The sequence below is a fragment of the Motacilla alba genome, chromosome 12 (genome assembly GCF_015832195.1).
Source record: "Motacilla alba alba isolate MOTALB_02 chromosome 12, Motacilla_alba_V1.0_pri, whole genome shotgun sequence".
NCBI classification, from domain to species: domain Eukaryota; kingdom Metazoa; phylum Chordata; class Aves; order Passeriformes; family Motacillidae; genus Motacilla; species Motacilla alba.
Window position 1 is genome coordinate 9,235,092 of NC_052027.1, and position 27,150 is coordinate 9,262,241.

At 67.4% G+C, this 27,150-nt stretch overlaps 7 protein-coding genes across 14 annotated transcripts; 2 read left to right on the top strand and 5 right to left on the bottom strand.

Moving 5' to 3' along the window:
• Positions 1–1,582: 1,582 nt before the first annotated feature.
• Positions 1,583–6,135, top strand: PRRT3 (proline rich transmembrane protein 3). 2 transcript variants are annotated; one of them, XM_038149522.1, is made up of 4 exons: positions 1,583–1,689; positions 2,512–3,632; positions 3,718–3,858; positions 4,299–6,135. In XM_038149522.1, the coding sequence occupies exons 2-4, from the start codon at positions 2,531–2,533 to the stop codon at positions 6,038–6,040; spliced, it is 2,985 nt and encodes a 994-aa protein (XP_038005450.1). In that variant the 5' UTR covers positions 1,583–1,689; positions 2,512–2,530; the 3' UTR covers positions 6,041–6,135. The 2 variants fall into 2 exon arrangements, with proteins under 2 accessions (XP_038005450.1, XP_038005451.1); XM_038149523.1 differs by lacking the exon at positions 1,583–1,689 and adding an exon at positions 1,912–2,069.
• Positions 6,136–6,275: 140 nt separating this feature from the next.
• Positions 6,276–9,499, bottom strand: CRELD1 (cysteine rich with EGF like domains 1). Of its 2 annotated transcripts, none has more exons than XM_038149525.1 (10): positions 9,281–9,499; positions 8,728–8,810; positions 8,539–8,649; positions 8,355–8,446; positions 8,075–8,251; positions 7,893–7,988; positions 7,720–7,803; positions 7,506–7,601; positions 7,274–7,417; positions 6,276–6,782 (listed from the first exon to the last, which is right to left on the bottom strand). In XM_038149525.1, exons 1-10 carry the CDS (start codon positions 9,455–9,457, stop codon positions 6,778–6,780), a joined length of 1,065 nt encoding a protein of 354 aa, XP_038005453.1. In that variant the 5' UTR covers positions 9,458–9,499; the 3' UTR covers positions 6,276–6,777. The 2 variants fall into 2 exon arrangements, with proteins under 2 accessions (XP_038005453.1, XP_038005452.1); XM_038149524.1 differs by having other exon boundaries at positions 6,276–7,169; positions 9,281–9,497.
• A 641-nt stretch (positions 9,500–10,140) lies between these two features.
• Positions 10,141–14,753, bottom strand: IL17RC (interleukin 17 receptor C). 4 transcript variants are annotated; one of them, XM_038148965.1, is made up of 17 exons: positions 14,331–14,753; positions 14,236–14,257; positions 13,778–14,151; positions 13,484–13,595; positions 13,373–13,417; positions 13,075–13,214; positions 12,820–12,882; positions 12,611–12,665; positions 12,328–12,512; positions 12,198–12,248; positions 12,069–12,114; positions 11,849–11,961; positions 11,672–11,740; positions 11,542–11,599; positions 11,314–11,409; positions 11,200–11,238; positions 10,141–10,771 (listed from the first exon to the last, which is right to left on the bottom strand). In XM_038148965.1, exons 1-17 carry the CDS (start codon positions 14,724–14,726, stop codon positions 10,164–10,166), a joined length of 2,472 nt encoding a protein of 823 aa, XP_038004893.1. In that variant the 5' UTR covers positions 14,727–14,753; the 3' UTR covers positions 10,141–10,163. The 4 variants fall into 4 exon arrangements, with proteins under 4 accessions (XP_038004893.1, XP_038004894.1, XP_038004895.1 ...); XM_038148966.1 differs by having other exon boundaries at positions 10,164–10,771; positions 12,820–12,879; XM_038148967.1 differs by lacking the exon at positions 12,820–12,882 and having other exon boundaries at positions 10,164–10,771.
• A 56-nt stretch (positions 14,754–14,809) lies between these two features.
• On the bottom strand, positions 14,810–19,285 carry IL17RE (interleukin 17 receptor E). 2 transcript variants are annotated; one of them, XM_038148970.1, is made up of 16 exons: positions 19,156–19,285; positions 19,061–19,076; positions 18,437–18,592; positions 18,235–18,341; positions 18,037–18,160; positions 17,826–17,965; positions 17,676–17,744; positions 17,513–17,579; positions 17,240–17,427; positions 17,054–17,101; positions 16,905–16,950; positions 16,639–16,787; positions 16,473–16,541; positions 16,342–16,393; positions 16,165–16,266; positions 14,813–15,986 (listed from the first exon to the last, which is right to left on the bottom strand). In XM_038148970.1, exons 1-16 carry the CDS (start codon positions 19,249–19,251, stop codon positions 15,385–15,387), a joined length of 2,031 nt encoding a protein of 676 aa, XP_038004898.1. In that variant the 5' UTR covers positions 19,252–19,285; the 3' UTR covers positions 14,813–15,384. The 2 variants fall into 2 exon arrangements, with proteins under 2 accessions (XP_038004897.1, XP_038004898.1); XM_038148969.1 differs by having other exon boundaries at positions 14,810–15,986; positions 16,165–16,393.
• An 88-nt stretch (positions 19,286–19,373) lies between these two features.
• JAGN1 (jagunal homolog 1) lies at positions 19,374–20,598 on the bottom strand. Its single transcript, XM_038148983.1, has 3 exons — positions 20,460–20,598; positions 20,163–20,260; positions 19,374–20,081 (listed from the first exon to the last, which is right to left on the bottom strand). The coding sequence occupies exons 2-3, from the start codon at positions 20,249–20,251 to the stop codon at positions 19,619–19,621; spliced, it is 552 nt and encodes a 183-aa protein (XP_038004911.1). The 5' UTR covers positions 20,252–20,260; positions 20,460–20,598; the 3' UTR covers positions 19,374–19,618.
• RPUSD3 (RNA pseudouridine synthase D3) lies at positions 20,547–22,448 on the top strand. Its single transcript, XM_038148982.1, has 9 exons — positions 20,547–20,635; positions 20,994–21,061; positions 21,138–21,182; positions 21,254–21,350; positions 21,439–21,546; positions 21,615–21,699; positions 21,769–21,895; positions 21,978–22,117; positions 22,199–22,448. Exons 1-9 carry the CDS (start codon positions 20,562–20,564, stop codon positions 22,367–22,369), a joined length of 915 nt encoding a protein of 304 aa, XP_038004910.1. The 5' UTR covers positions 20,547–20,561; the 3' UTR covers positions 22,370–22,448.
• Positions 22,449–22,717: 269 nt separating this feature from the next.
• On the bottom strand, positions 22,718–27,111 carry LOC119705971 (tubulin monoglycylase TTLL3-like). Of its 2 annotated transcripts, XM_038148964.1 has the most exons (11): positions 26,524–27,111; positions 26,337–26,440; positions 25,904–26,212; positions 25,659–25,787; positions 25,477–25,591; positions 25,272–25,379; positions 24,851–25,019; positions 24,627–24,775; positions 24,305–24,551; positions 23,798–24,233; positions 22,718–23,722 (listed from the first exon to the last, which is right to left on the bottom strand). In XM_038148964.1, exons 1-11 carry the CDS (start codon positions 26,747–26,749, stop codon positions 22,724–22,726), a joined length of 2,991 nt encoding a protein of 996 aa, XP_038004892.1. In that variant the 5' UTR covers positions 26,750–27,111; the 3' UTR covers positions 22,718–22,723. The 2 variants fall into 2 exon arrangements, with proteins under 2 accessions (XP_038004892.1, XP_038004891.1); XM_038148963.1 differs by having other exon boundaries at positions 22,718–24,233.
• Positions 27,112–27,150: the final 39 nt, after the last annotated feature.

Here is a 27,150-nt window from a genome sequence, read left to right on the forward strand (position 1 = left end):
CTGCAACCAGGGAAGGTGCCAGGGTGGTTCCTCCAGCAGCATGGCCAAGAACTGTGGAGGGCACAGGGCAGAACCATAAAACACAAACAATGGTCAGAAAAAAAGCAAAGCTGGGTTCCAGTCTGTCTGAGGGCACTTAACTGGGGCCATTTTCTCTGAAATTCTGAAACTGGGTTTTGAACTTTTCTTGGGGGAGAACCCAGGAGAAGGGGGAGAACAGTGATCAAAAGCCTGTGACACCCAGGTGGCCACGGGCACAGGGGTTGAGAGAACTGGATGGTTGCATCCTCCACCCAGCGTCCCCAGCTGTGCAGGCAGCATGCACGTGGTGGCTGCAGCAGCACAGAGCAGGGGGCTCAGCTTTTCATCTGCCAATGAGTCACTTGGCAGAGGAGGAAACCTCTGACAGCAGCGAGGATGTGGAGGTGGCTGCTGTGCCCCTGCCTTGTGCTAAAGGTGCTCCAATGACTGACAGCCAGCTCCCTTCCCACAGTCCCACTGCGCACTCAGCACTGCAGCTGCACCTTCCTCAGGATGAGACCCCCAGCTGCAGTGGTGCCCAGGGCTGGCAGCGCATGGCGCAGTGCAGGAGCACCTGCACTCTCCCCAGCACTAATGCCCAGACTAGCTGCCTGCCCTGCCCGCCTGGGGCCCAGCATGCCAGCATGGCCCAGATTGCCAGAGCCTGCGCTCAGCTGGCTGCCGCAGCCCCCTGAGCCCACAGAGGAGGGGATGGGGCACCAGAAATGCCTCGTGTGCTAGTGGTGACCACAGTGCCCCAGGAATAGAGTGGTGGCAGGGAGCAGGAGTGGGGCACTGTGTGCTACTGCCCGCACACAGGTGCCGTCACGGGGACCTGAGGTGCCACAGGTACCTGCTGGCCTGGAGAGAGAAGAGCGATGGTGATGGCAGGACTTTGCCAAGGCTTTGGCAGCTCAAGCACTGCTGAGGTGCGGGCAGGGAGGAGCAGGAGTGCAGGCAGGGAGCTGGAGTGCAGGTGTCACCCTGCAGGATGGAGTCCTGAGCTGATGTGACTTTTAGACACCGTGGCCGTACCATTGCCAGCTCAAGCCCAGGCAGGGTGGGCAGTTTTCCAGCCGGACAATTAAGCAGATTAACTAATTACCTGAACCTTGGCAGGGTCCCACATCCCAGTGGCTGCCAGGGTCCTGCATATCCATGCTGAGCATTTGAGAGACAAGTGTGGGGCAGATGTGGGGAAGGGCCCCCTCAGACCTTCCTCAGGACCCTGTTAGCGGGTCCGACTGCCCCCTCCCTCCTACCCCTGGCGGCCGCGGGACCAGTCTCGGCCGGGCACCCCTGCCCGCCCCGCGGGCAGCATCCCCCCTCCGCCGCCCCGCCGCGTCCTGACCCCCGGGAACCTGCCCTGGTGCCCCTCCGGAATCCACGTCCCGGAGGATCTGCGCCACGGAGAACCCGTCCCCGGGAGTCCACCCGAGCCTGCCCCGGACTGAGCTGAGCCCCACGGACCCGCCTGCCCCCGTGCCCGGCCCTGCGGATCCCGTCCCGGCGGCGGCCCCGGCCGTGCCCCGCGCCCCCCCTCCCGGTGCGGGCGGGCTCCCGTGCGGGTGCCCGCGGCTCGGGGCGGCGCGTGACCGGCTGCCGCTGCCGCCGCCTCCCGCTCCGCCGCAGAGCCCGGCCCGCCCGCACCGGCACCGGCACCGGCAGGTCAGCGCGGGGGGCTGCGGCTCCCGGGGCACCAGTTCTGGGGCCGCCAGTGCTGCGGCGGGCGGCGGGAGGGGGCTGGCGGCACCGCGGCCCGCGCACCGCGCACCGGGCACCGAGCGGTGGAGCCGGCCCGGCGCGCCGCGGGTGGGGTCGGCGGGATGCGGCGGCCGCGCCGGCCCCGCTGTGGTCCCGCACCGGCCGCGGCCCGACTCCGCTGCGCAGCCCCGCCGGTAACCCGCGCCGCGCCGCGGGGCCGCCGCCGCAGCACCCTGGCGGTCCCGGCCCCGTTCCCGGCCCGGCGGGTCTGAGCCGTGTGTGCGGCGGCAACGCGGGGCACCGGGCCGAGCATCCCCGCCGAGATGCGGCCGGGACGCGCCAAGGTGAACGGTGCGCGGCGGAGCGGGGCCGCCGGCCGCGGGGACATCGGGCGAGGACACTGGGGACGGAGAACCGCGGAGGGGACACCGAGAGGAACGCCAGGACTGAGCACCGGGGAGGGGACATTAAGGATGGGGCACTAGGAAGGGGTCACCATGGATGTTGGGGGTCGGGACCACTAAGCACCAAGGACCACCCACACCGGAGACACCGGGATGGGGAACACCAGGGGACACTGGGAAAGGGAAGACTGGGAATGGGGCCACTGGGGACGGGGATAGCAGGGAGCAGAGCCCAGGGCTACCCGGGAAGGGATAGCCAAGCCACTGTCTCTCTCTCCCTGGGCAGTGGGTGGCCAAGGGCACAGCAGCATCACGGCCAGCTGCACGAGTTACCTGGGCATCTGCCGCGGATCCTGGCTCACCACATCCCCCATTCCCACAGGGTCGACTCGGTACTCGCCATGGCTGCAGCACAGCTCGTCACCTGGGGGATGCTCCTGGCCACCGGAGTCCCTGCCAAAGCCCAGGGCGTGCTGCCGGCAGGGCTGTCCTTAGGTGGGGACCCCTTGCACAGCCCTGCCTGGGGGCAGCCGAGGCCAGGCCCATCCCCCACCTGGGAGGCATCGGGGGAGCCGAGCGGTGCCGGGGCCCCAAGGAGTGAGCGCTGGGGGGTCAAGCACCCCGTGCACTGGTCCCCGCCGCTGCAGGCAGGGGATGGCACCAGGGCACCCCTGGAGATGGAAACCACTATGACAGGTGCTGATACCAGGGTCTGGAGGGACGGCAGCACAGTCCCGGCTGTGACAGAGGAGCCGCTCGTTGCCTGGCAAGGGCACGAAGCTGAAGTCCAGGACAGCTCCCTGCTCCACGGCTCTGCACTGGGTACACCGGGCCCTGACGTGCCCACGGACAGAGGGGCAGACTCTCCAGGGCCACCCTGGGCAGGGCAGGGCCTCTCCCTGTCCAGGCACAGCGTCTCCAGGACAGTCGGCACTCCCAGCCCTCAGCCTACCGTATCCACCACTGCCCTGGACCCCACGCTGGCGGCGGGGATGAGGACAGCAGATGCCCACACAGGGGGACACACAGCGGCAGAGGGACACACAGTGGTCCCGGGCGTCTCTCAGGATGCGCCCCTCACTTCAGCCAGCAGCCAGTCGGTCCCGCCGGCCACAGCCCCCGTCTCTGATCCCACAGGCACGGGGCCAGCCTGGGGTCCCCATGCCAGCCCTGGCTCTGTGCAGCTGGTGGGCAGCTGGGGGGACACGGAAGGGCCCCCCAGCCCCTCCCCGGCTCCGCCCAGCTCTGCCCCACGGCTGCGCCACACTGCCCCGTCCCGGGGGCTGGCTGAGCCCTGGACTCGAGCGCTCCCTTCCCACCAGCGCAGCACCCGGAGGGCCCCACTCAGCCGCGCCACCGCCAGCCCCGGCGATGCAGGCCCCCGGAAGGACCTTGGGACTACGGGGCAGCGGGGACCCCCGCCCGCCCCAGGGTCTGTCCACAGCACCGGCCCTGCGCCACCCCCCGCCTCCAGCACGGCCACCCCCGGTGCCCCGAGCAGAGGTAGGAGCCAGCGCAATGCGGGGGAACCCCTCGGCGGGGACCGAGCCCCGCAGGTGTCAGGGCTCTGCTCTGCTCTCTCTCGCAGGGCTGCTCCCCGAGGAGGACGTCGGCTCCCCGCAGCAGGTCCGGGGCGCCGTGGGCCCTGTGAGCGTCCCAAATGCCACCAAAACGACCGCACAGCCAACGGCACATCCCACCACGGGGACGCTCGGGACAAGGCACCCAGGTGATACAGGGCTGCGTCCAAGCCCATCCGTTCTGCAGACGCTGTGGGAGCCCACCCCTGGGGCGTCGGGGCTGCCGGGGGGGATGGCAGCTATCTTGGGCTGCCCAGCCGGGACACAGTGACACCTTCAATCAGGATTGCCACCTGACAACGGCCCTAATCTACTCCTGCCCGCAGGGATTAGCGCTAAATGCTCGGTGGGTGGGGGCTTCCCCAGGGGGGTGGGGGACGTGACCGGGGTTGTGCCACCCCTTGCACTGCGCGTCCTGAGAGAAAACCCTGGGAGGCACCGGCGGGCGCAGCCCCAGCCAGCACAGGGCATCCCCCGCTGCAGTGCCGGGGTGCCACATTTGATGCAGCCCAGTGCGGGGTGCAGGTGTGGGCCGAGTGCCACCAAGCCCCCCACTTCCCCCGACTGTCCTCCTCCTTCCTACCCGCAGACACGCCGGGGACGCAGACCCCAGCCTCCAGCACTGCGAGCCCCTCGGCCACGTGGCGACGGGCAGGGATGACGCCTCAGCCAGTCCCCCGAGACGCATCGTCGCCGCAGCCACAGTCCACGGTCCGTGCCCCCCCGGTGCTGGGGGCCAACGCGACCGGGCTGCGCTGGGCCGAGCTGCAGCACCAGCTGGGCTTCTCCTGGGAGGCCCACGTCTATGGAGTGGCTGCCGTCTTCCTGCTGCTGGCGCTGGGCTGCCTGGCCGGGTTGGCGGGGACAGCCGTCCTGCGGCCCCCACACCTTCTCCACGGCGTGGGGGCCCACGGGCTGCTGCTGGCCGCCTGCCTGCTGCGGGCCACCTTCCTGCTGCTGGATCCCTACGGGGCGCGGGGCCGGCTGCCCACTCCGGCGCTGCTGCTGCTCAACACAGCCCCTTTCCCCCTGCTGCTCGCCGCCTTTGCCCTCCTGCTGCAGCGGCTGCAGCGCCGGGCCCAGCTTCAGCTGCTGCCATCGCGGCTGCGGGGGCTGCCGGCGCTGGGGGCTGCCGCTGCCCTGCAGAGCGCGGCGATGGGGGCCGCCGACCTGCTGCCGCCGGGGCCGGGCCTGACGGCCGCGCTGGGGCTGCAGGCGCTGGGCTGCGCGGCGGGGGCTCTGCTGCTGCTGGGGGGGCTCTGGGGGTGCTGGCGGGTGCTGCGGGCGCCCCGCGAGGGGCCGGGGCCGCAGCCGGGGGCGCGGGCGCTGCTGGCGGCAGCGGTGGCGGGGCTGCCGGTGTGCGGGCTGCAGCTCTTCAGCGCCGTGTGGCTGCGAGGAGTCCTGGGGCCCCAAGGGCGCTTCTCCCGGCCCAGCTGGGCGGCACAGCTCTGGCTGCGGATCGGCGAGCTGGGCACGGCCCTGGCGCTGCTGGCGGCCGCCGCCGAGCCCGTGTGCTGCCGGTGCCGCCGCCGGAGCCCCGCCGGCCACTCCTGCTGGGCCAAGGCACTGCGGTACTTCTGCGCCGGCCGCAAAGCCGAAGCACCCGAATACCCCAACAACTGCTACGACTGGGCCGGTGGCGGCACCGGCGGCACCGGTGCGGAGCGGACAGCCGCCAACGACATCTCCAAGAACCTCATCCGCAACCCGGCGGAGCAGCTGCCCCTGCGGGCTCTGAAGGACAGCAACGAGGTCTGGGCAGCCGGCACCGGGATGCCGGGGCTCAGCCCCAAGTGCCCCAACATGCTGGCCGCCCGCTCCTGCGCCGCCTTTGAGCAGGGCTCGTCCCCCTCCCTGGGGGAGCTGATCTTCCGCCCGCCGTCCCCCATCGACCTGCGCCGCAGCATCGACCAGGCGCTCTGCCGCCGCCACCTCCTGCACGATGGCCTCTTCGGCCGGCCCCGCCGCGGCTCCGGCTCCTCACTGCACGGCTCCCCTGGCCCCGACAAGACCCCCAGCTTGGGGCGCATGGTGCGCTGCAGCTCGCTCACGGAGCTGCCCGGCCCCCGCCAGCCCCACGGCACCGTCACTGTCACTGTCACCGCCTCGGCCAGCTCGCTGGAGAGCAGCTCACTGAAGATCAGCTGGAACCCCTGGCGCCATGGGCTGTCCTCGCCCGACAGCCTGCCCCTGGACGAGGCGCCCAGCCGGGCCCCGCTCCTGGTGCCCGCTGGAGCCCCCGGCTGGGAGCGAGAGGGTCCCCGCGCCTTCCCAGCCCTGGGCAAGGCCGTGGACTCCCGCAGCCTCTCCAGCGACACCATTGAGCTCTGAGCCCGGGACAGGCAGAGACTGGGGGCGCAGAAGGACGACGTGAGGGCGAGGACACTGTGAGGGTGTGGGGGTCTGATCCTGCGCCCCTGCAGGGCCGGGCAGGGCCGGTTCCATTTGTGCCAAACGAGAGAAATAAAGAGTTTATGCTGGGAGGAGACGGTCCTGTTGGCGTGTGAAAGCGGTGGTGGGCAGAGGCACCCCCAACCCCCACCAATCCTACCCTGAGCAGCCAAGCTGGGTGTGCAGAGCTTTATTTCCTGAGATATGGACACACGGACAGATGGGCACACCCGGACAGACAAACCACGGACAAATGCAACGGCCACACTCATGCATCCAGCAGGGCCCCCTCACCAGCACAGCTCCCTGCCAGTGGCGAGGGGCCCCTGGGCCCAGCCTGGGAGGGGAGATGGGCTCTGCCCAGGGATGGGGGGGAAGCTCTCCCAGCCGCACAGCTCAGGGCATGGGGGGACCCAGCCCCCCACTCTCCCACAGGGAATGGCCTCATGGGAGGGGAGTCCTACAGGGCCAGGAGCCCCAGCCTGGGGGCAGATAGCAGGTTCCCTCCCTCACCTGCCCCTCCACCCCCTCACCTGTCACAATGCCAGGCCTCTCCTCCAGAGCACGAGGAGCTGGGGGCAGCATGCTGTGCCCCCCACACGATGCTGCACTGCCTGGCATCACCCCTCCAGCCAGAGGGGGCTGTGTGGGAGCCCCCAGGGTCAGGTACTCCTGGCTCATTCTGCAGGGACAGGGAAAACAAGACCTTATGCTAAGGGGGGGCTGGGGGACACATGCAGGGCACAGCATCATCTACAGGATGCAGCCTTGGCAGCCAGCCCTGCTTGGGGGAGGCCCTGCACCCCAAGCTGAGTCTGCCCCTCTGCTTGTGCCCAGCAGCTCCAGAGCTATCTGCCCTTCATGAAGCCATCGAGGACACGGTCACTGCGGTCAGAGAGCCAGTAGCCGGCCATGGCGGCCACGGCGCCAATGAAGATGGCGGTGAAGACCATGTCACCCTTGGCAGCCAGCGTGGCGAGGGCACAGATCATCACACCAAAGAACATCTGCTGCAGCACCACCACCTCGTCATCAGTCACGTCATCAAAGAAGCCCTTCTCTGGGGCATCTGCATGGACAACACTCGTGGGAGGGCACAGCTGACCAGCAGGAGCCCCCCACCATGTCCCACACCCCCTGCCCAATGTCCCCTTGCACTGCATTAGGCCATACCAGGGGGCTTGTCCTCAACACACTGCCCATCTCGGCGGACGTGGCCTTGGGCACAGACGCACCGGTAGCTGCCCTCCGTGTTCTCACACACCTCCTGCACCCCTGTGCACACTGGCTCCTCGGCACTGGCACACTCATCCACGTCTGGGGGGGGGGGGAAGCCAGGGTTCAGGCAGGGCTTGGGCAGTGAAGAGGGGGCAGTATGACCCCCCAGTGCATGGGAGGCACTCACCCAGGCACTTGGCTCCATCCCGCCAGTAGCCCTTGTTGCATTTCTTGCAGCGAGCCGGGCCGGCGCCCATGCAGCCGATGCAAGCCGTGGAGCAGTCTGCCGCAGGGAACAGAGCCAGGATTGCTGCTGGAGCTCCCTCCCAGCCCAGACAAGGTTGGCCCTAAGCAGGGAAGAGCCACCTGCAAGACAACCTCCCACGACAACTCCCCCTGACCTCGGCACTCGTAGGAGCCCTCCGTGTTGACGCAGTACTGGTTGGCTCGGCAATGCGCCATCTCTGTGCCACACTCATCTATATCTGCAGGAGAGATGGGGACAGCCCCGCTGAGCCTCAGCTCCGGGGACGCAGCACCCATGGCCCTGAGCTCACCCCTGGCCTTCACTCACCGATGCAGCGGTGCTCATGCAGCACCCAGCCCCTCTTGCAGCGAAGGCAGCTGGAGTCCTCGGGACCCGTGCAGCGCCCGCATGCCTGGTAGCACTCTGCGGGCAGGGAGGGACACGTGGACACCGGCAGGGGGGAGCCGCCTGTACCCAGGCTGGACAGCACCGGCAGAGCCCCCACCTACCAGCACACACGAGGTGGCTCTTGTTGCGCGAGGCCTCATAGTAGCCATCACCGCACTCGGCACAGAAGGGGCCGCCGTAGCCCGGGCTGCAGACGCACAGGCCGGTGCCCTGGCGTGTGCCGTCACCGTCGCATCGCCCGTTGCCGCTGCACGGCTGCCGGGGCCCACCGGCACAGGCTGCACGGGGAGAGACCAGCCGGCTGGCAGCCGGGACAGAGGGCAGCAGCCAGGGGAGCCCCTCCAGCCCTACCAGCACCCCGCTCACCCCACAGTTACTCACACCGGCAGTCCGGGCCGTAGGTGCCGGGAGGGCAGCAAAGCATCATCCTGTCCACACACAGCCACTGGAAAAAGTCAGGGTGCTGCTGCTGCCTGGGGAGGGGAAGATACAGCACTCCAGCACTCAGGCCCCTGCCATCTGCCTGTGGCCCTTGTCAGCCCCCTGTCCCTGCCCCCGGACTCACTCATGGAACCACCACTGCTCCACGTGCTCCTCACTCCGCTCCAGCAGTTGGTGACAGGCGAAGTCCGAGGGGGCACAGACACCCTCCAGCACCTCCAGCAGACGGGTCTCACTGCAGGGACACAAGCCAGCGTGAGGTACGACTTCTGCGGCAGCTGGGCTCCCCCAGCCCCTCACTGCGGTCACTTACCTGTGCTGGTACTTGGACAGCTTCTCCTCCTCCCAGGCTGTGTTACCCCCACCAAAGCCCTCATGCTCTGTCCGCTCCAGGCCCTGGGTGCATGGGGGAGCGGCAGTGCAGGCATGGACCCCCCCCAATAACCCCTCCATCCGTAGGGTTCCACGAGACACATCACCTCCAGGGACCTGCCACCCTCTCCCAGCCCCAGAGCCCAGGCATTGTGTCCCTGGGAATGCTGTAGGAGTGCCTCCACTTCACCACTGTCCCCCGCAAACCACCCCTCTATCGGGCCCTGTCACCACCCTTATCCCGGTCTGTGATTCCTCTGGGCCCCCCAACCACATCACCCCACCCAGGACCCCCCTCGTCCCTGCTCACTGTCACCTCCAGGCCGTGTCCCCCACGTCCGCCACCCGTGGGCCCCTCCCGTCACTGTCCCCTCGCCCCCAGCTCCCCCCCCGAGGCAGCGGCCGTGTCAACCCACTCCCCTCGGTGCCATCATTACCCCCCGGGTGCCCCCTCGCCGCGGCCTCCATCATTCCCGTGCCCCCCCGCCGCGCACCCTGACGAAGCTCTCGGCGAGGCCGCGGCAGGCTCGGCACGGCTCGGCCCCGTCTCGGTGGGGGTCGGGGTCGGCGTGAACGGCCAGCAGGACCCCCCCGAGGAGGGCGGCCCCCAGGAGGGCGGCCCCCAGCCCGGGCCCCCCGCGCCGGGGCGGCCGCGGCGGCAGCGGCGCCATCGTGCGCCCGCCCCGCCCGCACCACGTGGGCCGCGCCCGCTGACTCAGCGCGCACCGCCCCCGCCAATGGCCGCGCGCCGCCGCCGCCGGCCCCCCGCTCCCAGCCAATCCGCGCCGCGCCCCGGGCCCGCCCACCCGCGCCTTAAAGGGGCCGCGGGCAGAGGCCCGGGCGGGGGCAGCGCGGACGGGCTGCAGTCGGTGACCGCGCACGGAGCGGGGCCGGCTGCCCGGAGCGCACCGGCACGGGCCTCACCTGGTCTGGGCGGGGCCCTCTAAACATCCCCGTTCACCTGCAGCCCCTCCGCTCTAGACAGTCCAGTTCCCTCTCACTGTACCCAAATTTGCCCAGTCCCCCATCATCTCACCCTAAACTGGTCCAATTTGCTCTCACACCTTCCCCTAAACTGTCCCAGTTGCCAAACATGCCTCAATGAGCTGGTCCAGTTCCCCATCACCACCCCAAATTGGTTTGGTTCCCCTTCATACCCCTAAACTGGTCCAGTTCCCCATCCACCCTCCAACCAAAAAACCCCCTTCCCCTTCACGCCTCAAACAGCCCAGCTCCCTTCCTGTCTCCACCCCCCTATACCTCCCCATCATCCCTCTCCATGCCACCCGAGTCCACCCCATCACCCCTTCCCAACCCATCCCAGTCCCTGCTGGACTCAGAACTGGACTCACACTCAGCAAAAGCACTGTCACCCCTTTATTCTCCCACCGCCCGCTGCAGAGCCTCAGCCACCGCCGCCACGTATGGCTCCAGACACCGGCCCCTCTGCCGAGCTGGGCCTGCCAGTGCCCGCAAGAACCCCTCCATCTCGCCGGGCAGTGCGAAGGCAGGGGCTGCCCGCAGGGCTGGGGGCACTGCCGGCACCAAGGCCTCCAGCCGGGCCACCACGTAGTGCCCACGGGCCACCGCCAACACTGGCATGGCGCAGGACAGAGCCGCCGCAAACACCTCGCAGGGTGCCACAGTGGGGACATCATCAGGGTCAGGGTTGTGCTGGGGACTGAGGCTGCTTTCAGCAGCCCCGGACTCTGGCACAACCCTGGCCCCGGCGTCCCACTGCTGTGCAGCAGCCGCAGCTGCTGGAGAGAGGAGGAGGATGATGGTGTCGCTGTCACGCAGTGCCCGGTGGTGCTGGGCGTGCAGCCAGGGCAGCGGCCCCAAAGCTGCTACCCCGCTGCCACCTCCCGGTGCCGCCACCACCGTCAGCCCCAGTGAGTGCAGAGCTGCCATCAAGGCACACGCTGCCCGCTCCGCCACCGGCTCTGCTGCGTGCACCAGCAGGGCCCGCCGGCCCTGCAGAGGACCTGAGGGGGAGATCATCAGTGCCTGGATCCCTCTAGGCACCCCGCACCTAGCCCATGGTGGGAGCCATACCGGGAAGCACCCATGATGGGTGCCTCTGTCAGCCAAGCCCTGCAGCACCCCCTGTACCCAAGCTAAAGAACAGCCATGATGGGAAGCAGCTGAGACCACCACTGGGGTGAGTCCCCCGATCCCCCTGTCAAACCCTTTACCTACCCTAAGGGACAGACATGGGAGGCAGGTTGCATCTGCCCACCCCCCATGGGGTTCTCAACCTCTACTCTGTTTCCCCACACCCCTACCTAGCTTGTCAGGCAGGCAAACATGAACTAATCTGGGTGGGGGACCCCCTCACTCTGTCCTCTGCCCCCTCTGGGATAGGTATAGACTGCCCACTCCCCCCGAGGCCCCAGGCTCAACCCACACTCACCCTTGGAGCCATAGCCAGCCCTCAGGGATTTCAGCCATCCTGCAGGGAGGACAGGCAGTGAGGTCCCAGGAGCAGTCCCAGCCCAGGCACAGCCCCCAGAAGTGCACCACTCACCTTTCATGTCCTCCTTCTTCATCAAGAGCAGCAGTAGGAGACAGGCAGCTCCCAGTAGCACCCCCATCCACACCAGTGCCCAGTGGGTACGCAGGTCTGCAGGGCAGGATCTGCATCCACCATGGGCCCCCGGCACCCAGCAAAGGTCTCCAGTGGCTCCACATGGGGGTTCCCTCCCTCAGCCCTCCATTATCCCTCCTCTCCCCCACCGTGGCTGTCAACACTCACACTTGTGCAGGGGACAGGCCCAGAGCACACCACCAGTTCTGTTTGATGGGTGCCACAGCTGTGGGGGACACAGGGACATGTCAGACACTGCCCAGTCCCTGCCCACTGCCCACCGCCCACTCGCACTGACCTGCTGGCACTGCCCCCCTGCCACATCCTGCTGCAGACCCTGCTCCAGCAGACCAGGGTGCCCTGCTTCCTGCAACAACACAGCAGGTCAGACAGCAGTGCCACCACTGCTGGATACAGGGGTTCCTGTGCCCCCAGTGCCACTGCTGCCAGGACATGTGGGTCCCTTCCTCTTTACCCTGCTGGTGAAGCTGGCAAGGGGTGTGCAGACACCCCGCTCCACGGCACACAGCGAGGCATTCCCGCCCTGCTCCAGCAGCAGGAGGTCATCGGGGCGGCCGGGCAGCGCTCCTGGGAATGTGCCAGCGGGCTGGGTGGGTGGTGAAGGGTGGCCAAGGAGGGGTCCCTCCCCAGATGGACCGACAGGCCCTCTACCCTCCCACCCCAGCAGTACTCACGGTCCCGCAGGCACTGGGTCAGCCGGACCTGCCCACTGCTCCACACCTGCCCCAGAGAGTGGATTAATAGTGCTTGGGGGTGATGTGGGGCTGCCTATGGGGCAGCTGTGGGGCAGAGTGGTGTCCTACCTGCACGCAGAGGTTAGGGTGTGGCCGCAGGCCTCCAAACTCCTGGGGTCCCTGTGAGTGCAAGGGATGCTCCGTAACTGTCACCACCATCCTTCCCAAAGCTCCCAGTGCCCCACAGAGCCCCACTCACCTTCCCCCTGGCAGGCTGCTGCAGGCCAGGGAGGGGCTGGCAGGGCCCGGAGGGCACTGGCTGCCAGCAGGGCACCAGGTCAGCCAGGAGGTCGCACGGGGCTGAGAGGGAGCAGGTCAGCACCTGCCCCTCGATGTGCAGGACCAGCCGGCTCTGCGCCCACAGTCGCTCCCAGGCCTCAGCATCTGCAGGGGCACCAGGAGAGGAGTGTCACTCCATGTGGCATCTCCTCAAGTCCCCCTGTGTCCCAGCCCCCTAAAGCCCAGCCTCAGAGTGAAGGTACCATGAGAGAAGGGGCACAGGGTGGCCCGTAGTGGGTCCTGGGTTTCTGGCCAGACCTGGGAGTGGGGAGAAAGACAAGAAGAGTATTCATGATGTGACCATGACCTGGCCAGCCCCCTTGGGATGCCAGAGGGAGATATAAGGAGCTTGGAGCCCCTCTTTAGTGGCCACTTATCCTGCCACCCCCACAGTGCCCGGTCAGATGCTCACCTGCAGGCAGAGACAGGGCAGTACCTCATCGGCGGGCAGGACATAGTTCATGGGACTGCTCTGCTACCAGCAACCAGATGTGGGTCACCCCATGGCAAATCGCCACCAGCAGGGTCACCCAGGGGGATCTGCTCCCAGGGGACCCTCTCCCAGCACACTGCCTATAACACAGACACAGCTTCTCGGGAACGGGGAGGAGGGCAGCAACCGGAGAACAGGCAGGGTAGGGGGTCAGGGAATGGCGTGCATACTCACCATGGTCACCACATGCCCCGGCCCACTGGTGCCATGGCTATGGTTGTGGTAGAGCCAGAGTATGTAGCTGTGCCCTACTGCAGCCCCCTCCACCTCCACAACCACCTCCTTCTGCCTCGGGGAGACCCGCAGCCTGGGCACTGTATGAGAGCCAGCTCAGGTCACCCAGCTCCTGGCGCTGCCCACCCAGCACCATGGCACGGGGCATGGCACCCCCAGGGCCACTCTCACCCGTGGTGTCCACCGCCCAGCTCTCCCCAGGGGATGCAAACCGAGGCGGGGTAACACCAGCACCTACCTTGGCACTGGGGGACAGCAGTCTGTGCTGCAGGCCACGAACAGTCTGTGGGGACAGCGGATCAGTGGGCAGAGGGGCTGGGGCCACTGCAGGGGACCTGCCGGGGCTTACCTGGCACCCGCTGCTGCTGGCTCAGCCTCTGCCGGCCCCGTGAGTTCATGTATGCTGAGATGCGGAGTTCGGAGCCCAGCGGCGCCTCAAAGCACCGGAAGATCACCCAACCCTGGGCAGGAAAACCACCACCCCACTGCGGTGAGGCACCGGCACCGCCAGCACCCACCTCCCTGGGGCACAGGAACGGGACCCCCACGCCACAGAGATGTGCTGATGCCAGTGCCCACATCCCCAGTGCCCAGGGACTGGCAGTGTAGGGACACTGATTCCCGGTGCCCCGCACCTACGTACCACGGTTCGGCCGCGCAGCGTGGGGCCCAAGGGTGCCCAGACCTCCACGGCCACGCAGCGGGATGAGGCATACGCGTGCCCAGAGAGCAGCAGCAGCCCAGTAACGTTGGGCTGGGACGGGGTGGCCCCAGTCGCTGGTGACCACTGTCCCCTATCACCGCTATCGCCTGTCCCAGAGGTGCCCGGCTGCACGGAGCGGCGGGACTCGGTGGCGGGGCCGGGGGCAGGTGGCAAGGCCAGGCGCACGCGTGCCTCCAGGCAGGGCGCGCAAGCCATGGGCTCGGTGCAGCGCAGCGCCGGCTCCAGCCGCAGGCGAGCCAAGGCCAGCTCGTGCCTGGGCCCCGGGGGCTCTGTCCCGCACAGCACATCGGTGTCTGGGGCGACAGAGAGGGCAGCATGGGGCCGGAGTCCCCGTGCCCCGGCCGGGGTGGGGGCCGTGGCGTGGCGGTGGCACTTACCCAGGAGGCGGCAGGCGAGGCCCTGCGGGAGGCAGGCGTGAGGCCGGCGCTGCTGCCAGGTGCCCGACGCCCGCGCGCCGCTGACGCCAACCCACCTGGGAGCAGGCCAGGGTGTCGCGGGGGTCCCCACGGCCACCCGCCGAGCCCAGCACCAGCACCAGCAGGAGCTGCGTCAGTGCGTGCATGGCGGGGCCGGGGCCTCGGGGTGCCCCGGCCCCACGCTGGCTACTCCCCAGCAGCCCCTCTCCCGGCTCCACGGGCCCCACCGCCGCCGCCGGCTCCCGCTTCCTGCTCCGATCCCGGACACCCGGGTCCTTGCGTGGCGTCAGCAACCGCCCTGGGGTGGGGCCTCCTGCTCCCGCACCGACCGCGGAGGGCTCCGTGTCCCGCCACCCTTGGCGAGGGCTTGGGGCCCCACAGAGACGAGTTGGCTCGATGGCACGGGCACGGCGCCAGGCTGGCCCCAGGCAGCCGCAGCGGCCGTGGGACATGGTGTGGCACCGTGCCGGTACAGGCTGTGCCCAGCCGGGTGCGTCCTCTCGCCCCTCCGTGCTGCAGAGGAGCACCGGGCAGCCCCCAGTCCTCCAGGGCACCAACAGATCTCCCCCGGTACACCAGAGAGACAACAGGGCAGGGTGAAATGACACCTTTATTGCTTCCACCCCAGACCAAGTCCTGCTGGCAGTGTCGAGGCAAAGAGCAAGGCCGGGCTGTGCCCAGCACCCGCCCCTGTAGCCACCTGTGCGTGGGCAGGGCAGGGAGCCTCCCCATCTCTCAGCTTCTTCCTGCACCATCCCAACTCCTCACTTTTCTGTGGCGTCCAAAGGGGCTTCTATGGGCTCTCCTCTGGAGCAGGTCCCTGTATGGGAATAAAGCTGCCCCCGCTTGGGACAGCATCTCTGCTCCCGGCCACAGATGACAGCTGGATGCTCGCTCCGGCCCCAGCGGCACACTCCATGACTGAGGCCAGTCCTGCTTGGACCCCCACAGCTCTTCCCAGGGCACCCATGGGTGCCCCTCCTGCCGCTGCAGTGGGCACACGCTCACCTGAGCCTGCCTTTTCCTGGCAGCACCCCTGCCCTCACCGGGGGGCTATGCCCAGCCCCACACCCCCTGCAGCCATGCCCAGCTCAGGCCCAGCCCGGGCACTCAGGTGCCAGAAGCTGCCCCGGGAGGCCGGGACGGGGGACTGCCCTCCCTAGCCCCCAGCAGCCGATGCAGGAGGCCTCCTGCCCTGCCCCAACGGCAGTGGCGAGGGGCCGGGGGGCTGCCCCGCAGGGCCCCCAGCAGACCGGGCAGCTGTCGGGGCAGGCGGTAGGTGGGCAGGGGCCGCAGGGGTCGGGGCACATCGCGGGGGCTGCAGAGCCGGCTGAAGTATGCCAGGACCCAGCCGCCGCCGCGGCCCGCCGTCCCCAGCTCCCCATGCAGGCAGGCCATGGCTGCCCCAAAAATGTCATGGGCATCCGCGGGCGTCCCGTCGGCCATCCCGACCTGCCACCGATGAAAGAGCCGGGCACTGCCCCGGCTCCAGAGGAGGAGGACAGTGCCACGCTGGCGGCCCACGCGGCCCCGCTGGGCGTAGAGCCAGGGCAGGGCACCCGCCTGACCCAAGCCACCTGCTTCCCACAGGTCCAGGCGCACGTCGCAGCCCAGCCCCGTGCGCAGCCGCTCGGCCAGGGCACACACCAGCCCCAGGTGCTCCTCTGAGTCTGGTGAGTACAGCAGCAGCACGGGGCGCCTGCCAGGGACACCTGCAGGGTGGAGGGGACAGCAGTGACAGCTCAGCTCCATGTCCTACTGGCATCCCCTGGGATCCAACAGCATCTGCCATCCACCACCCTGGGACCCTCTGCAGCCCAGGAACTGGCACCCTTTGGCACTCCAGCCCCTCTTGCCGTCCCTCCTGCAGCCCCCTTGGGTGCTCCTCACCATCATTTGGCCTCCAGGAACCACGGCAGTTGAGGAGCAGCACAGTCACCACCAGTCCCAGTGCCAGCACCAGCCCCAGCAGCCCGAAGTGCCTGCGGGAGACTGGGAAAGGGGCAGTAAAGGGGCTGTCTGCCCATTTCCACTGCCCCCTGAGTCCCCTCCAGGACCCTCTCTCACCATCAGGACAGAGCAGCTGCTTCCGAGCAAAATGCACATCCGAACGCCACACCTGGGGAAGGGGCTGGGTAAGAGGGGGACACCATGGTGGGTCCCCCGTAGCACAGATGGCTGCACAAGGGTCACCTTACCAGCACGCAGCTGCCCAGGACCTGCACTGGCAGCAGCAGCGCCAACTCCCCTGGAGCAGAGCCCTCTGGCTGCAAAGTAGAAGGGCAGGGTCAGTGCGGGTCTGTACCCACCACGTCCCCCCCAGCCCTGCAGCACTCACCTGTGACAGTGAGCCCTGTGACTCACCTGTGTGACAGTGTAGAGGGGGGCCTCAGGTTCACACTGCCCACCCCGGCGCTGGCACAGGGCTGCACTGAAGGCTGCAGGGATGCGGGAGGTGAGGTGCAGGTGCAGCTGGAGCCCCCAGACACTCACTGAGACATTCCAGGCAGTCTCTGAGGCCACCAAAGAGAGAGGGGAGGTTGCAGGATGCCCAACAGCATGAGAGGTGCAAGGGACCCCAGGGCAGGGATGTGCTTAGCCTAGGGCTGCATTCCACCCATAGGACTCACCTGGCTGGTGGGGACACTCCACATGGCTGCTGTTCTTGTAGGAGAACTGAGGGGAGGTGGGATCAACAAAGGGCAGGGTGAGCTGCTCTCGCCCACCACAGCCCCCAAGCCCCTTCTGAGATGATGCTCACCCACCCACAGGGGCTTACTCGGAAGCAGAGCTGGGGGTGCACATCCACCTTGTCCAGTACGTACACCTGGAACAAATGGAGAGTGTGTCACAGTTACCACCTCTGACCCACACACTGCCCTGTAGGGACCCTGAGACCCAGTGGATGCCCCAGCAAGTGACACGGTCCCACATCCTGTGACACCTCAAGGTCAGGAGCCCTCACCTGCTCATCCTCAATGGCTGTAGAATTGGGGATGTCGTGACAGGGTGCATTCTCATCTGCTGCCTCCCTCCAGCAGAGGGTGGCCCGTGGGTGCAGGGGGCAGCTGGCACTCAGCACCATCGCCATCTGGTCCTTGCTGCTGGTGCTGTAGTCATGGAAGCTCACCGAGGACCACAGCTCAGGGCCATCTGTGGGGCACATCAGTGGGGTGGGGAGACATGGGGGGACACCCTTGGGACTCAGCTCCCCTCCCCACAGGCACCAGGCACTCACAGGCATCTGGCCGGTCACGGAAGGGGCAGTGTTTTCTCCGTGGGCTGTCGTGGTGGGAGTAGGAGGCCTGGGGCAGCAGAGCATGATAGTCAGAGCAGGATATGTCCCCCCTCCTCATGCAAGGGCAAAGAGGCTCTGATGGCTGTAGGGGAGGGCAACCCACCTCAATGCACAGGCAGGGCACCAGGAACTCATACGGCAGTGAGATGTGGTGGCCTCCTGGCACCAGCACCTGCAATGTGGAAAGAGCATCAGCTGGCAGGGATTGTGTCCCCCAGTTTGGGACGGGGGTGTCGGGGGGCAGAGCCACTACCTGCTGGTGGAAGGGCCGGGGCAGCTCCTCACACTCCAGGGCCAGCTGGTGGCACAGCCGCACCAGGAGGGCAGGACCCGCGGGCACCCACACCTCAATGGCCCGCACCTCAGGGACCCAAGCATGGGTAAAGACAGGCCCTGCAAAGCAGGCAGGGGGTCAGCTGGTACCGGTGTCCCCCCAGGACACCCCCCAACCCCTTCAGTCTCACCGGGTGGCTCAGCGGTGACCATATGGCTGCAGCTTAGGGCCAAGCCCCGATCTGGGATGGTGCGAAGGGAGACGAGGACTCGCCGCCCGCTCTCTGCCGGGAAGCAGTCGAACTGCACCTGCCACTGCCGGGAGCAGGGGGTCAGTGGGGGGACTCCGGGCCTTGGTGTGCCCCGCTCCATCCCCACCGCAGACTCACCGCTGAGCTGCCCGACGCCCGGCGTCGCTGCCAAACCTGCAGCCAGCCAGCCCGGTTGGAGCCCAGCTCCAGGAAGGTGAGCTGCAGTCCCCGGACACCGCCGAGCTCTGCGAGAAACGGGCGTGGGGTGCTGACACGGGTGGGGGACCGGCTGTGTGTCCCCTGCCGCGGGGATGCCCGGCCTCGCCACCCCCGCCCGTACCTGAGGCGGGGAGGGCCAGGCGCACCCGCAGGCAGGGCTGGCAGGGCTGCGCGGGCAGGCACAGCCGGGCACGGCTCAGCGACAGGGCGGGCGGCTCCAGCGGCGGCCCGGGGCGGGAAGGGCGGCGGCAGCGGGGGCGGCTCAGCGTCCTGTCGGCTGCAGGGGGAGAGCAGACGGGGGGCGGCCGTGCGCCGGGGGTCCCGCAGGAAACAGGAGCCCAGGGGACGGGGAGTGCTTGGAAGGGGGAGAGCCCCGGGGAGGTGTAGTCGGAAGGGAGGTGCCCCGGGGATCCAGAGTCCTGACAAACCGGGAGCCTCGGTGATTCGGGCTCCTCGGAAGCGGGAATCTTTGGGGGTCGGGAGTGCTCGGAAACAGGGAGCTCCGGAGGTGCGGAGTCTTTGGAAGCGGGGAGCCCCAGGAGCCAGGAAATTCCGGGGATCGGGAGTCCTCGGAAGCGGGGAGCCCGGTGCCCCGGAAACCTGGAGCGCCCCGCCCCCGCGCCCCCATCCTCCAGGAGCCAGTAGCCGCGGGCAGGGGCAGCCCCACCATCCCGCCGCAGCCTGGAGCCGGTATCGCCGGGCAGGAGCAGCCCCGCGCTGACAGCCCTGCCCCGCCGCTACTCACCGGTGGCGCGGCACTCCTGCAAGCAAAGAGACGGGGTGAGCGCGGCGCCGCCCGCCCCCCACCTTCCCCCGCCACTTCCCTTCCCCGTTGCTCACGAAGTTGGCGGAGACCCGGAGGCGGGTCACGGCGGCCCCGGTCCCGCACGGTAGCAGCAGCAGCAGCGCGGCGGCGAGCAGCACCGGGCGCCCCATGGCCGAGCGCCGCCGCTCCCCGCCCCGCCCCGGGGCCGGCCCCGCCGCATTCCTCCACCGGCACGTGCGGCCCCGCCGGCCCCCCCGCCAGGCGGCGCTTCCTGCGGCGCAGACACGCGTGGGAGAGCGGACGGTGCTTTATTTCCATAGAGCAACGCGCGGAGGAAGGGGCACGCACCCCAGGGACCCTCCACGGCCCCAGCCCTCGGGGGTCTCCCCCTCGCATGCGAGCCCGGGGCCGTGGTGTGGCTCAGACACCCAACCCCGTGGTCCCCGAGGATCCCCCACGCACCGGAGCTGCGCCAGCGCCGCCCCACAGGACTGAACTGCAGAGCTTCAGCACCTCACGGAGCCCACCTATCCCCACTCATTTCTTCTTCTTCTCCTGCGTGCTAGTGAACCAGGAGTCCAGCAGCTTCTTGCTGTAGTAGAGTTGCCAGCCATGCACCTGCGCGGCCACCACCACCACCAGGTACATGACAGAGACGGCCGAGAAGCCGAAGATGAAGCGGTAAGCTTTGCCGTGGCGGTACAGCTGCTGCGCCATGGGGAACATCTCCATGGCCCCGTAGATGAGGGGAGCTATGGAGAAGAGGCCAGTGCTGATCATAGAGAGCACCAGGTAGCTGATGTTGTTGCGGGGGAAGGACAGGAGGCCCAGGAGGGAGGGCAGGATGCTGAGCAGGTAGGGATACTCCCACTGGTAGGGCATGGCCACCTGGTCGTGGGGCAGCAGCTTGAGGTGCCCCACGACCATCTGGGCCAGGAGCAGCAGCCAGATGACCACATGCGTGTAGATCAGCTTCTTGATCTCCGACTTGAGGGTCACGCTGGGGAGAGAGTGTGGGGCCATCAGATCCTGCTGGGGTCGCGTGTCCCCCCCTCGGGATCCCGGGAAAGGGGACACCTACCTCATCTGGTAGTGCGAGGCCACGCGCTCCCGGTGCTGGAAGTCGCTGCCATCGGTGCCGGCGGCGCGGGGACCCCCGCGGGAGGCCATGGCGCTGTCCTGGGGAGACACGGCGTCAGGCGGGGCCGCCCTCCCCGCCCGCCTCCCCGGCGCAGCCCCGGCACAAGCCCCCCGGGCCTCCCTCCCACAGCGACAGCCCCGGGGCTCCCTCCCCGTGTCCGCCCGCCCCTCCGGGACATCCCCGCGGTGATCCCCCGGGGGTGTCCCCTCCGGCCCGCCGCTCCCCGCCGCGCCGCACCTGCGGGCGGGACCCTCTGCCCGCGCTTCCGCCGCTCTATGGCCGCGGCCGCCGGCTCCGGATGCCGGGGGCGCCGCTCGGCGCAGGCGCGGCGCCGCCGCCATGGCGGGGACCGGGAGCGCCGCCGCCGCCGCGCGCGGGCTGGCGCGGCCGGGAGCGCGAGCGCGCGCCGCGGGGGGCCGGGGGCGCAGGGGGCGCGCTTACGGGCGGCGTGTGGGTGCGCGCCCACGGCTGTGCCGGCACCTGGAGATGCACACGCGTGGGGGCTGGTGGGAGCGCGGGGGGGACGCACCCGCGTGGGTACAGAGGGGTTACGAAGTTGGGGTTATGGGGGGGGGTGTGGGATCGGGGACGGAGCTGTGGGGTTGCAGATGTGCGAGCACAGAGGGGCTGGGGAAGCATGAGGGTGCAGAGACACGTGGAGAGGAGGGCGGGCAGTGGTGGGTGAGATTTATGGACACGCAGAGTGGGGTGCAGGGTAGGTGCTGAGAGAAGTCCCACCTGTATCCCCCTGCCCCCTCCATCCCCCTGCAGGTGGAGGCGGCTGCTGGGCCCCAAGGAGACGCTGAGGCTGTTGGAGGGCTCCGTGGTGCACCGGGAAGGTACCTGCGACCGGGGAGAATTGGGGCAAGGGACACAGTGAGGGAGGTAGATCCTGACCAGACTTCCCCTCACTAGGAGCCCTGCTGGCGCTGAGCAAGCCCCCTGGCCTCCCCGTGCTGGGTGAGTAGAGGACAGCAGTGGGGTGTCTGCACGGGGGGCTCAGCAGGTGCTGACCTGCCAGATCTCTGCAGGGCGGCCTGGGGACCTGAGCCTGGATGCGCTGCTGCCGGCACTGAGACGACGCCTGGGCCTCGCTGCTGAGCTCCACGTGGTGAAGGCTCCTGCCAGGTGTGGTAGGAGGGTTCAGGCTGGAGGTCCTGAGGTGGGGCTGGGGCTGCCTTTCCCCCTCCAGGTTTCAAGCAGACATGTCCCACAGGGAGTATTCTGGCCTTGTCCTCCTGTCCAGCTGCTACCACACCACTAAGAAGCTCCAGCAGTTCTTCACCAATGCTCGTTGTAGAGGCCAGTATCCTGCCACATATCGGTGAGTCCTTGGGACCCTGCCATGCTGGCATGGGGGTCCTGTCCCCTTCTCACCACCTTACCCTGCAGTGCCATCACCGTGGGAGTCCCGGCAGAGGTGGAGGGTGAAATCTCCACGGGGCTGTGCTGGCAGCAGCAGGGAGACAGAGCCATGGTAAGGGGGTTCCAGTGGGCTGGGGGCATGGGAGATACCCCAGGGAGTGCTGAGGGCTGTGCTCTGCAGGTGGTGCCAGTCCCAGCCCCAGGACGCCGCAGCCTGGCCAGGAAGGATGTGAAGAGCACCCTGACACGCTACCGGGTGCTGAGCGCCGTGGGGGGCTGTGCCCTCCTCCAGCTCCAGCCCAGGACGGGTGAGTGGCTCCCCAACACCTCTGCCACCCCAGGCATGCTTCCTGAACCCTGCAATCTCACCTTCTCCCTGTTCCCCCCCAGCCTTCCCAGAACAGCTCCAGGTGCACCTGACGCTGCTGCTGTGCCCGGCCCTGGGTGACCATGAGCACTCCTCCCGCGTGGGCAGGGTGCTGGGAGTGCCCTTCCTTCTGAGCCTCGATTCTGCCCCGAGCCGCACACAGGTCTGTGCCCGGGGTGGGTGCTGGGTGGGGCATTCAGCACAGCCCTCAGTGATCCCACTGAGCTGCCCACTCACATTGCAGGTACTGGACGAGGAGTTGCTGTCCCGGCTGGGGCTTTCTCCACGGCAGCTCCATCACCTCCCACTCCACATCCACCTGCAGGAGCTAGTGCTGCCCGAGGGCCCTCTCTGTGCCCCCCCACCACCCTACTTTCTGCACACTCTGCGCTCTCTGGGGCTGCCTGAGCACTAGGAGCCCTAGTGCTGCAGGGGGACGCCCACTCCACCCTTCTGCTCTCTGCCACCCCATTAAAATCCCCGCCCCCCTGTTGTCTGGGTGGCCCAGCACTCAGTTCTTTTCTTGGCACACAGAGGATGCTTTTCTCCTGGCTGTCCCTCTGGGGGCACCAGCCCTGCCACCACTCTCTGCCTGCCCTGGTTCCAAGTGCTAGAATGCAGCAGTGTCATCACCCACCGCAGCTCTGGCTGGCAAGGGCGACCATAGGCAGGAGCAGAGGCAGCTTTTCCCACCCACAGCCCCATCCCAGGGGCAGTCCTAGCCCTCCCCACAGCTCTCACCCACAGAAGGTCTGAGACAGACTCCTTATCACAGAATCATTTTAAAGCGCGGGAGGAGCTGGGTACCACAACACAGCAGTGGGAGCTCCTTGGGATCAGGGGCAGCCAGTGTTGGCTCAGCAAGGACAGGCAAGGTGCTGTCCACTCCTGGGGCTGTCTCAGTGTCCCAAGTCTTCTGCATCCCTCTGGGAGCTGCTGTGTCCTTCTGCTCCAGGCCTGGGGTCCTGGTGCTCTGTGCAGACAGAGGCTGTTGCAGGGGCTTGGCAGGAGGGAAGGAGCGTGCAGAACCCTGGGCTAGCCAGGGGTTTCTGGGGATTCCCCGGGGTGGTGGCATCGGCACCCAATCCAGGGGACAGCCGTTCATCTGGGGCTGCCCAGGCAGGTGACCGAGCCGTGGCAGCCCCTGGCTCCCAGCAGAGGAGGCCTGAGGCTTTGGTGGTGCTGGGGGGTCAGAGCTGGTGGAAGGGCAGTGGCTCTGTTGCTCCAGAGGAGGCAGCTTCTTTCTTGCTGCTCTGGGCTGGGTCCCCTGGGTGGTTCTGCCCCCTGGGGACACGGAGCTCTTGGAGGCACTGGGCAGCGTGGTAGGAGATCGATGCCGTGCTCTCTGGGGCGCCTGGGTGGTTCTGGCCCTTGGGGACACGGAGCACTTGGAGGCACTGGGCAGCGTGGCAGGAGATCGATGCCGTGCTCTCTGGGTGGTTCTGCCCCCTGGGAACAGGGAGAGCCTGGGGGCACCGGGCGCACTGGTGGAGAGCTGACGCTGCGCTCGCTTGCGTACTCGGGTGGCTCTGGCCCCTGGGGACACAGAGAGCTTGGGGGCACCGGGCGCACTGGTGGAGGACTGACGCTGCGCTCGCTTGCGTACTCGGGTGGCTCTGGCCCCTGGGGACACAGGGTCTTGGAGAGTATTGTCCGCAGCGGTGGGGGGCTTGTCCTGGGCTTGCTCTTGTTCCGACTGGAGGCTCTTCAGGGAACAGCCTTTGACCATCAGCTTCACACGTACCGACAGAGGCTTGGGCACAGCTGCCTGCAGGGAGACAGCAGGTAGTGGGGGGCTCAGGGCGTCTGGGCGGCCTGTGGCCCCCCCATCCCCCCAGCCTACCTCCTTGTAGAGGAGCTCAAACGCTCCGATGGAGCAGGTGGGGTTGTCCTTGCGGTCGAGCACAAGGCACAGCGTGTCCCGCTGCACGTTGGCACAGAGCCGTCGGGTCACTGCCGAGGAGGGGCTCATGGTGGGGCAGGAGTTGATCTCCAGCAGCCAGGGCTGGTAGTCCTCCCCGACAACAAAGTCGGCCCCATAGAGCTCAAAGTTGCCCTTGCGGAAGCGCACCCGGTCCCGGGCACTGCGCAGAGCGTTCAGGATCGCCGCCTTCATGCCGGGCACCAGCACCTTGTGCCAAGCATCTGCCTGCCCCAGCTGTGCCAGGTATTCCTGGAACTGCTCGTTTGACCAGATCTTGTCGGGGGGCACACGGGAATCCTGGTCTGGTGACGTCTTGTACCACTTCTGGACGGAGACGTTGCAGAGGTGCCTGGCACTGGCGCGGGGAGAGTGGGGCTAGGTCAGGGGGTGCCAGGGTGCTGGGGAGCCAGGGTGGGGGGCACTCACCGCTCCAGGTGATGCAGGGAGAAGGGCCGGGAGCAGAAGCGCAGGTAGCAGTCTTGGTAGAACCAGACGGTCAGTGGCTTCCAGTCAGTCACAACAAACCACTGCCGGATGTCGAATTTGGTGCCGAAAATGGTCAGCAGCCGTTCCACGTACTTCTGCACCACCCATCTGCCCACCTGCACCGAGGGTGCTGTGCAGCTCCATGCCAGCTGCAGCATCTCCTCCAGCCGTGTCATGCAGATGATGCCTGGGAAACACAGTCATAGTGGGACTCCTCCTAAATGGGGAGCTTCTGTGTGCTCCCCACTCCCCCCCGCCTTACCCCTGCCTTGGGATTCAGCACCAGGCTTAAGGATCCAGACGTTGAGCTTGCCCTCCATGTCAAGCTGGGGCAGCTTCTCTGCCAGGCTCTGCAGCAGGTTCTGGCACTGCTTCCGCTGCTCCCTGGTCAGCACCAGCCCTGCCCCCTCACTGTGGGGGGAAGGGGGCCTCAGCAGCAGCCCTGCCACGGTGCCCCCTGTCCCCCCCGTCCTAGTCAGCACTCACTGTGCCACACGGTAGTATTGCAGCAGGAAGTGGTCCCAGTCGATGCACGTCCTGCAGGGGGACGGGGTGTTCCTGTCGATGTCCTCGTGCTGCAGAACCCCCAGGTGCTGCTTACAGACCTCCAGGGCTTCCTCCACCAGCTCAGGATACAGGGGGGAGCCTGGCCGTGCTGTGGAATGCTTGGGATGAGAGATGTGACTCCTATGCCAGCTTTGGGGACAGAGCCTCCCTGTGGGATGGGTAGCTTTGGGTGCGTGGGGATGGGGTTGGGAGCAGAGCACCATAAGCTGGGCTAGTAGGAGGGAGTGGGGGATCCCAGGCCACAGCCATGAGCAGAGGCTGTGCCTCCAAGCTCAGCCATCAGTTGTCCCTAACCCTGTACTCTCTGCCATCATCTCCAGGCCCAGCTCCATGTACTCACCTTCCCCCTTGGCAGAGTTTGGGACCTGCTCAGTCCTCGCTGGCCTGTCCCCAGCCTCCTCCAGGGCCAGTTTGAGCAGGCTGCGTGCTGCTGTCAAGCAGAAATCCTCTGCAAGAGGGAGGCATCATCCCCAGCCAGTCTTGCGCAGGACATTGGAGCAGTGGGGGCACAAGGAGGGACAGGAGGGCAACAGCCTTCAGCTCACCAATGAAAGCTTCTCGATCATCTCTGGTCCCCAGCCGGTAGCACCGGGGGAAGAAGGTGTTGGGGTCAGCTTGCTCGATCCACGGCAGGTTTTGTAGGCTGATGCACAGCCCCTCCTGTTTAGAGGAAGTTGTCAGTCCCTACTGGACACCATGCCCCTCCCCAAGGGCTCCAGCCTCCCACCTTGGTGGTGAACGCGTCCACCCGGGCATAGTGGTTCAGCACGCTGTCCTCCTGCAGCAGCTGATGGTCAACGGCCTCAAGGAAGTTGGTCCAGATGAAGTTTGGCAGCTGGTCCCGCGCCAGGTAGGACTGGCGGAGGGAGGAGGCCAGGGTGGGACACAGAGCCCCCATCCCACCCTCGTCCCCTGTCCAAGGCTGTGCCCATGCCTGGGGCAGTGGCAGAGCTCCCAGCCCTCTCTGCTAACCATGAGGTCATGGATGCCGCTGGGGTCCTCATCACACTGCTCTTCCTCCTCAGCAGGTAGCCACGTGTGGTGCAGGGGGTCTGTGGTCCCCAGAAGAGGCTGTGCCCCACCACGGGGGGTCAGCAGTACCTCCCTCTGCCTGCCACCACCATTACTTGGCCCTGTCCGCAGCCGCTGCTTGCCTCGGTCACCGCTCTGCTGCTCCAGCTGTCTGCCCGTGCAGGGCACCTTCCTCTCCACCCAGCCCCGGGCTCGCAGCAGGCGGCGGATGATGGGGTAGGGGCCCTGAACCATGAAGATCTTCTTCTCCTGCGCAGAGACCAGTGGGCTCAGCCTGCCCCAGTCCTTGTTCCTCTGGCTCGGCTCTCCTGAGCCAGAAATGCAATAAATGCAAGCAGGTGGCATTTGAGGGGTGTGAAATCAGGTCCCTCACCTTAATGGCCATCTCCACATGCAGCTTGGCCTTCTTGAGCTGCTGAAGGCTAAGCAAGCGCTGGCAGCCAAGCTGGTGGCGGGTGGTGGTGGCTGCTGAATGCCCTGTGAGGACAGCCCTGTCTGAGCCCACTGTCCCCGTGTCCCCAGTCCCACAGGGCAGGCAGGGAGAGGTAGAAAGCACTGACCTGCCTGCCTCTGACCTGACCTTCGGGCCCTTGAAAGGGTAGTGTCCGACCTGCTGAGCCTCGTGCCGGTGTCCCAGCTGCACCGCACAGAGCCAGGATACCCCACGGTAGCCTTGTCCCCAGCCTCCTGGGCCATGGAGTGGCTGAAGTGTACCCTGCTCAAGTGCTGCCCCTGTCTGGGGGGCTGTGTGCCTGCAGTGCTGCTCTCTGGGTCACGCTGTCCCATGGTAGCCTGAGGAGAGCTGTGGGTGGCTCTTCCTCCTCTGTGCCAAGCAGGTTGGCCTATTCCCCCGTCCTGCTGGGGACTTTAGTCGGAGCCCAGCACAGGACATGGCCTCTGAACCCCAGTGCCACTGATGTTAGAATGCAGGATGTAGCTCCCCCAACCCCAGCACCACTGTGATGTCACAGCCCGAGCTCCAGCCACCATGATGGCTCCACTGCACAGAGGGGGGGCACAAACAGCCCCCCGTGTCCACAGCCAGCCATCCCCCACTCAAACCTCACACCCCGCTCAAAATCCTTTTGTGCCCCACAACCCAAGCCCCAGGCCAACTTCAAGCCCTTTCATACTCTCCTGACACCCCCCAGGGTCCCTCACACACCATCAGGGCTGACTCTCCTGTT

Coding starts and splice junctions, on each gene's coding strand:
- PRRT3 (XM_038149522.1), top strand. CDS start 2,531: ATGGCTGCAGCACAGCTCGTCACCTGGGGGATGCTCCTGGCCACCGGA. Junction 3,633..3,717: donor CCCCGGTGCCCCGAGCAGAG/GTAGGAGCCAGC, acceptor TCTCTCTCGCAG/GGCTGCTCCCCGAGGAGGAC. Junction 3,859..4,298: donor GCTCGGGACAAGGCACCCAG/GTGATACAGGGC, acceptor TCCTACCCGCAG/ACACGCCGGGGACGCAGACC.
- CRELD1 (XM_038149524.1), bottom strand. CDS start 9,457: ATGGCGCCGCTGCCGCCGCGGCCGCCCCGGCGCGGGGGGCCCGGGCTG. Junction 7,804..7,892: donor GCATGAGCACCGCTGCATCG/GTGAGTGAAGGC, acceptor TCTCTCCTGCAG/ATATAGATGAGTGTGGCACA. Junction 7,602..7,719: donor GGGCTCCTACGAGTGCCGAG/GTCAGGGGGAGT, acceptor TCCCTGCGGCAG/ACTGCTCCACGGCTTGCATC.
- IL17RC (XM_038148965.1), bottom strand. CDS start 14,726: ATGTCCCACGGCCGCTGCGGCTGCCTGGGGCCAGCCTGGCGCCGTGCC. Junction 12,513..12,610: donor CCTGTGCCCCTTCTCTCATG/GTACCTTCACTC, acceptor GTGCCCCTGCAG/ATGCTGAGGCCTGGGAGCGA. Junction 11,600..11,671: donor CAGGGGGGCAGTGCCAGCAG/GTCAGTGCGAGT, acceptor TGTCCCCCACAG/CTGTGGCACCCATCAAACAG.
- IL17RE (XM_038148969.1), bottom strand. CDS start 19,251: ATGGGGCGCCCGGTGCTGCTCGCCGCCGCGCTGCTGCTGCTGCTACCG. Junction 16,951..17,053: donor ACCCCCAGCTCTGCTTCCGA/GTAAGCCCCTGT, acceptor ACCTCCCCTCAG/TTCTCCTACAAGAACAGCAG. Junction 16,788..16,904: donor GGAGTGTCCCCACCAGCCAG/GTGAGTCCTATG, acceptor TGGTGGCCTCAG/AGACTGCCTGGAATGTCTCA.
- JAGN1 (XM_038148983.1), bottom strand. CDS start 20,251: ATGGCCTCCCGCGGGGGTCCCCGCGCCGCCGGCACCGATGGCAGCGAC. Junction 20,082..20,162: donor GCCTCGCACTACCAGATGAG/GTAGGTGTCCCC, acceptor CTCTCTCCCCAG/CGTGACCCTCAAGTCGGAGA.
- RPUSD3 (XM_038148982.1), top strand. CDS start 20,562: ATGGCGGGGACCGGGAGCGCCGCCGCCGCCGCGCGCGGGCTGGCGCGG. Junction 21,351..21,438: donor GTGGTGAAGGCTCCTGCCAG/GTGTGGTAGGAG, acceptor CATGTCCCACAG/GGAGTATTCTGGCCTTGTCC. Junction 21,896..21,977: donor CCAGCTCCAGCCCAGGACGG/GTGAGTGGCTCC, acceptor GTTCCCCCCCAG/CCTTCCCAGAACAGCTCCAG.
- LOC119705971 (XM_038148963.1), bottom strand. CDS start 26,749: ATGGGACAGCGTGACCCAGAGAGCAGCACTGCAGGCACACAGCCCCCC. Junction 25,380..25,476: donor TGATCGAGAAGCTTTCATTG/GTGAGCTGAAGG, acceptor TCCCTCTTGCAG/AGGATTTCTGCTTGACAGCA. Junction 24,234..24,304: donor TCCCTGCATCACCTGGAGCG/GTGAGTGCCCCC, acceptor TCCCCGCGCCAG/TGCCAGGCACCTCTGCAACG.